Genomic DNA, 5,502 nt, shown 5'->3' on the forward strand with positions numbered 1-5,502 from the left:
AAATCTCATATTCACGTTAAAATGTCATTTGTTTGGTTCCCACTGTGACCAATTTTGCTATGTTAACCATGTAAAGCTCTTAAACAATCTGCAAACTTTCAAAAACCGATGACTGCAACATCCTGGAAAGTAAGTGATATTGCTAAAACTTCAGCAGCCCCAGCTTTCTAAAATCTTTCTCCATTCATTGTCCACACACTAGTACTTAGTAATACAGACAATCGCCAAATCATTGCTAAAACTTCAGCAGCCCCAGCTTTCAAAAATCTTTCTCCACTCATTGTCAACACTAATACTTAGTTATACAGACAGTCGCCGAATCAAGCAACCTAGCTAAGACCACAGCTGTTAAGGAAAAATCTTAAACACTGGCACCAAAGTATTTAAGGAAAAATGAAGAAGGAAAGAAAAGGTAGCTTTCATCTCATTCGACATAATGGTTTTAAAAGTGCCAACAGAAACATCATCAGAAGCAACAAGAACACATAAATAGCAACTGCGGAGATATAGCCCCCTCAACCTCGGCATAGACCTATATTAAGTTGATGAAGATGACTATACATCCAACCCCGGTGAGGAATCCTAATGACTGAAGCTGAAAACTCCATATGCAAAGTGATAAGTTTATATTAGCTATATGTATCCACCTCGAGCAGATTCGAATTCCCCGTCCCAGAAGCAGCTGAAAACAGACATGATACACAACTTACCTATTTGTCTGTCCTCGAATATACCTATTCTTGCACTTCAACCACAAATGAAGCAAAATGTGGCTACTTTTATTCCAATCACAATTTCAAATTCACAAATGCATCAGCTGATTATCTACCCAGAGGCTCCCCGTCGAATTAACAAAATGACAATCTTCAACTTTTTTGGATTCAGTATTACCTTCTTTTCTCTCTGGAAAAAAAAAAACAGCATAGTCTACTGCTAAAGAAGGAACCTTTCCAGGGTCCTTAAGTATCCTTAGAATTTACATCGAAACTGTAGCCTTTGACCAAATATCTTAAACAATGTGACGGTTATGAAAATAGAGATACTAAACAAGAAACAGCCACATCTTTTAGAAAGTAAAAGAACATATCTGCTCCAGCAATAACATAAAGCCAGACTTCCAGAGACTATCACTGTTCGCTTATTTATAGCACACAACCTATTGCCAAGGAGGGTTCAAATTCTCTTTTACAGAAGGAGATCTGGAATCCAAACTCCCATCTCTACCAAACCTGGAAATGCTCCTGACACTTTTGGGAGTCCGAGTTCCGGGGCTTGCGCCTCGATAACTAGCTCGAAGTGATTCATCAACCGAAGATGTAGACCTGGAAATCGCATTCCTCACGAACTTCTGGGCAGCGGGAGAAAGCGTCCGCATACTTGGACTGGCACTCCCCCCTCTGACAGGTGATGGAAGTGGTGGCTTCTGGAACATTTTAGACCTGTCCCTCAACTTTCGAGCAGCCTCTCTGGAAAGCAGATGAGCCTTTACATCTCGGGCTGGTGCCGATGGGATCATGAAGTGAGGCCGGTCTCCACTACCACCGATATCAATAGGTGTGTCCTCGGGCTCCAACCTCAACGGAGTTCCCTCGATTTCACCCCACGTGATGAACGGCGACTCATCAACACCCGGCATAGGTGAAGGAGTCCTAACAAAACTATAGCCATTCTCGGCCATTTTACCTGACTCGACATAAAATGGATTAGGGGTCTTCCTCAAGTCGTCCAGGTCATACTTCTTAACCTTGTCCCCGTCCCTAGCCGACTTCGGCATAGGAGAAGCACCCGCGATCGGCGTATACAAAACCTCGACCGTGCCATCATCTTTCGGCCTCGAATCCATTATCTTACCATGAAACCTAGTATTAGGATAACTCACTTCCTTAGTTAAACCCTTGATCCTAACAGCCATTTCCTCCTCCGTCAACGGAGCCTCCCCCCGATCGGCAGGATGGTACATCAAGAGATTCTTGGGCGTATATTTCCACCCTTCTAAAGTACTCACCGGCTGATCCGACGTCCCGTACCCGTCCGTAATCCTGTTCCTCTCGACGCCCTCGATCGCCTTCACATCCTCCGTCTCGCCTTCCAGCAAGTACCCGTACCTCTCCTTCTTCTTCTTATTGACCTTCTCCAGGATCTTCGAGAAGCTCTCGTTATCCTCGCTCGTGTACCGCCTAAAGAACTCGTCCAGCGACAGCGAGGCATCGATGCCGGCATCGCCCTCCTCCTGCCCCACTTCTAAACCACCTAGCCCGTCCCCGCCCAAGGCGGCGGCGGCGGCGGCGGCGCCCCCAGGAGTCCTCGGGGTCTTACCGTCGAACTCGTCGAGAGGGGTGAAATTGCGGGCGAAGGTGGAGCCGGGGGTCAGGGTCTGCGTCCTGCCCCGGGCGCTCGTGCCGCCGCCGCCGGCCGCCCTCCGGCCGCGGCGCTCCATGATCTTGAGCTGGGCGTCGCGGATTTGGACGGGGTCGCCGGTCCGGATGGCCTCGAGCCAGTCGAGGCGGTCGCGGAGCTTCGATATGTCGGGGAAGAAGTCGCGCTCGATGATCCTCTCGATCGCCGACACGTAGGTGTCCTCGTCGAGGACCGCGGCCCGCTTCCGGGGGTTCGCCGGAGGAGGGGCGGGGGCGGCGGCGGCGGCGGCGGTCGGGGGCTTTAGGGATTCGTCGTCGGGGGCCGGACATGGCGATGGGGAGGGGAGGTGGCGAGGGGAGTGGCCGGGAGAGAGGAGCATCGTTGCCGGGAGAGGAAAGATCGGAGCTTTCTTTTGGGGGAGGAAGCGGAGGTCCGATTTAGGGTTTCCTGATTCTGGCCCCCAATTTGAAGAAGATGATGGACGGTGGTCGCCGACGTTATTCCACGCGATACGCGTTCATTTCTTACTGGATTTTTCGATTTGATTAATTTGGAGCGGTTTTTTTTTTTTTTTACTTTTTCGGCCGAATTGTTTAGAAATCACACGGAAAGTTATCTTATTTATTACTTCTAGTTACAAAATTTTTTTTTTCTCTCTAAAATCAGAAACGTTATATATATTTTTTAAAATTCAAGTTTCGCATCGAATGAAAAATCAAATTACGAGGGTCACAAAAATTTTGAAAAACTAAAAGTGGGAACTCATCCTAAAAAATAACTCTTACGTCGAATATGTGCACTTTGGGTATTTCCTCGAAAAATTACTTTAAGGAAATTTGCGAATAAGCAACTCTTGCCGATTCGCTAATAACTTGATAAGCAAATTTGGTCCGTCGGAAAAAAAGAAAAGAAAAAGAAACAATTTTGACACGTTGTCGTGATCAAAAATTGGAAGAAAAAAAAAATCCACAGGCACATCAACAATCATTAAAAAATGTGCATTAGATTTCCGAAAATTTGGCAGTAGGGTTTAACCCTGATTCAGCATGAACCGCAAGTAAGATTATGAACAATCAAGCCCAACATGAATTTGAAGTGCAGTCGAGGTTTGGATGCGAGCGGATATATCAGTCAGCATTCCATGCGTTCTTCAATTTGCAGATTGCTGGTGTTCTTCTTGTAGCGGTATCGCCGTTTCCGTGTTCAGCTCCGACTCCATCTAATTCTCTGATTCCTAGGTCGAAAAACGCCAGATTGATCAACGGGAATGGGCTTGTTGAACATGTGAAAAAATGGAGCAGGCGTGCATCAGAATGCTATCTTCGCTTTGCATTCATCTTTCGGTGGCCTTGGGAATGAGATATTTCGAGGGGTGGACGTCATCTCTATGACGGACAAAGTCCGCTTTCCGTCGGATCCAACATCAGGAAATACCCGCGACTGGGAACAGAACACGCCACGATCCAGGGCTTCCCTCTCTGGTCTCGGCCGCCCATTTGTTGGGTCAGCATGCTGGGGGTGTTGATTCAATGCAGCAAAGCACGAAAGAAGCGGCAACAATTCCCGAATGCAGCACGGCTCCAGAGTGATTAGTAGTAGTTTAGTACCAGCTTCAGTTCCAGGAAACGGTAATTACGTCGACCGGATCAACCCGTGAGGTCGAAATGAGATGAAAGCATGTCCAGGCTGCAAACTAGATGACAATGATTCTGCGCAGTCTTGCCTGTTAGCCCAATCTCTTCACTTTGTGAGTCATGGATCCCCTACTCATCATCAAGATCCTTACTCCGTTACCAATTCAGTGTTGGCTTTTCTGAATGCACGACGAGTTGCCTCGAGTGATCATGTGATTGAGAATCACCACATTAAAATGTCCAGCTGCGACAGGCGGCCCGTTTACTTCTCGTGCTAAACAATCGCAAATGTTACTACCTTTCTCCTTGAACCTGCCCTGGAAACCAAATCTTTTCCATGTGAAAATTTTCCTGTCAAGACGCAGCTGTCCTGAAAAGCTTAAAAAGCCCAATTGAGGGCAGATGTTTAAAATCCCTGGATAGATAGGAACCCACTTATGCACTTACTAATCCTGAGGCCTCATTTTGGGTTCTTGAATTGGGCTTTTTCATCGTCCGACAGTATTGGAACCCTGAAATCCACGAGAACTTCTCGATCCTCATGGACTGACACATTCCTAGCCCATTTATCCTACTAATTGCTTCCCAGATGTCCTTCTCATGCTCATCACTCATCACCCTGCCTGTCTCTGTCAATACAGCAAAGATTTTTTCCGAAAGCACACACGCTCACTAGGCCATCACTCTAAAACTGCAATTGCCATTTCAGGGTCAATAAAATCTTTGCAAAATCACAGTAGGATCCACGCCTCCTATCGTATTCATGCAACAATTGACGCCAAGCCCCACATGGAGCGCGCTGTGCAATGCAAATCTGGCCTCAGTGGCCCAAAAAAGTCAATATTCCTATGAGCAGAGCAGCGACTTGATTGTCGCATCACAACCACCATGTTCTTTTCCCTTTCCTTCTTCAAATATGTGGGGAACCTATCGACTCCCAAGAAAACAGAAAAGGCAAGGCAAGACAAGACAAATATACAACTCTGCTTGAATCCTAAACCCCACCAATGCCTCGCTGTCCTCCATTTCAGGGTCTACTTAGTTGGTTGAAGCTGACAACTTTATAAATGTTTTTGTGGGCTATCATCTGTCCCCCACTCACGTATCAATCTAATCTAAGCGGAAGCCACGCTGCACAAATAGATCAGATGGATATTTCTATTTCAGGTACTGTCTTACCGACACGTGAACCAATCAAGATTCTTCAAAACTATATCGTCTTCCTCCTCTTATGTTGCGTGAAAACGTCGCAAATCAATTAGACCGTATCGACTTCAAACGTTTCGGAAGCAAGAGGGCCACGGAAACTTTAACAGCGTCATTCTGAGTGACAGCGCAGCTAATTACCGGAAAACTTGCATTGCATGAACATGGACCCACGTTTGAGTTGGTAGCGTAGGGTCTATGCAAAAAATTAAGAAAAGCAAAGACCAATCATATGATCATCGGGACCCCCCGCAAAGCCATGCGCAAAAGGGGGAGTAAACAAAAGCCACATGATCGCTGATAG

General features: G+C 46.6%; 1 protein-coding gene across 1 annotated transcript; it reads right to left on the bottom strand.

Moving 5' to 3' along the window:
- Positions 1-1,025: 1,025 nt before the first annotated feature.
- LOC115689558 (uncharacterized) lies at positions 1,026-2,752 on the bottom strand. Its single transcript, XM_030615636.2, has one exon. It carries the CDS (start codon positions 2,735-2,737, stop codon positions 1,157-1,159), a length of 1,581 nt encoding a protein of 526 aa, XP_030471496.2. The 5' UTR covers positions 2,738-2,752; the 3' UTR covers positions 1,026-1,156.
- Between the last annotated feature and the right edge of the window lie 2,750 nt (positions 2,753-5,502).

The sequence above is a fragment of the Syzygium oleosum genome, unplaced genomic scaffold (assembly GCF_021117445.2).
Source record: "Syzygium oleosum isolate NSW1041296 unplaced genomic scaffold, Sole_v2.1 Sole_v2.49, whole genome shotgun sequence".
Taxonomy (NCBI): Eukaryota; Viridiplantae; Streptophyta; class Magnoliopsida; order Myrtales; family Myrtaceae; genus Syzygium; species Syzygium oleosum.

Coding starts and splice junctions, on each gene's coding strand:
- LOC115689558 (XM_030615636.2), bottom strand. CDS start 2,737: ATGCTCCTCTCTCCCGGCCACTCCCCTCGCCACCTCCCCTCCCCATCG.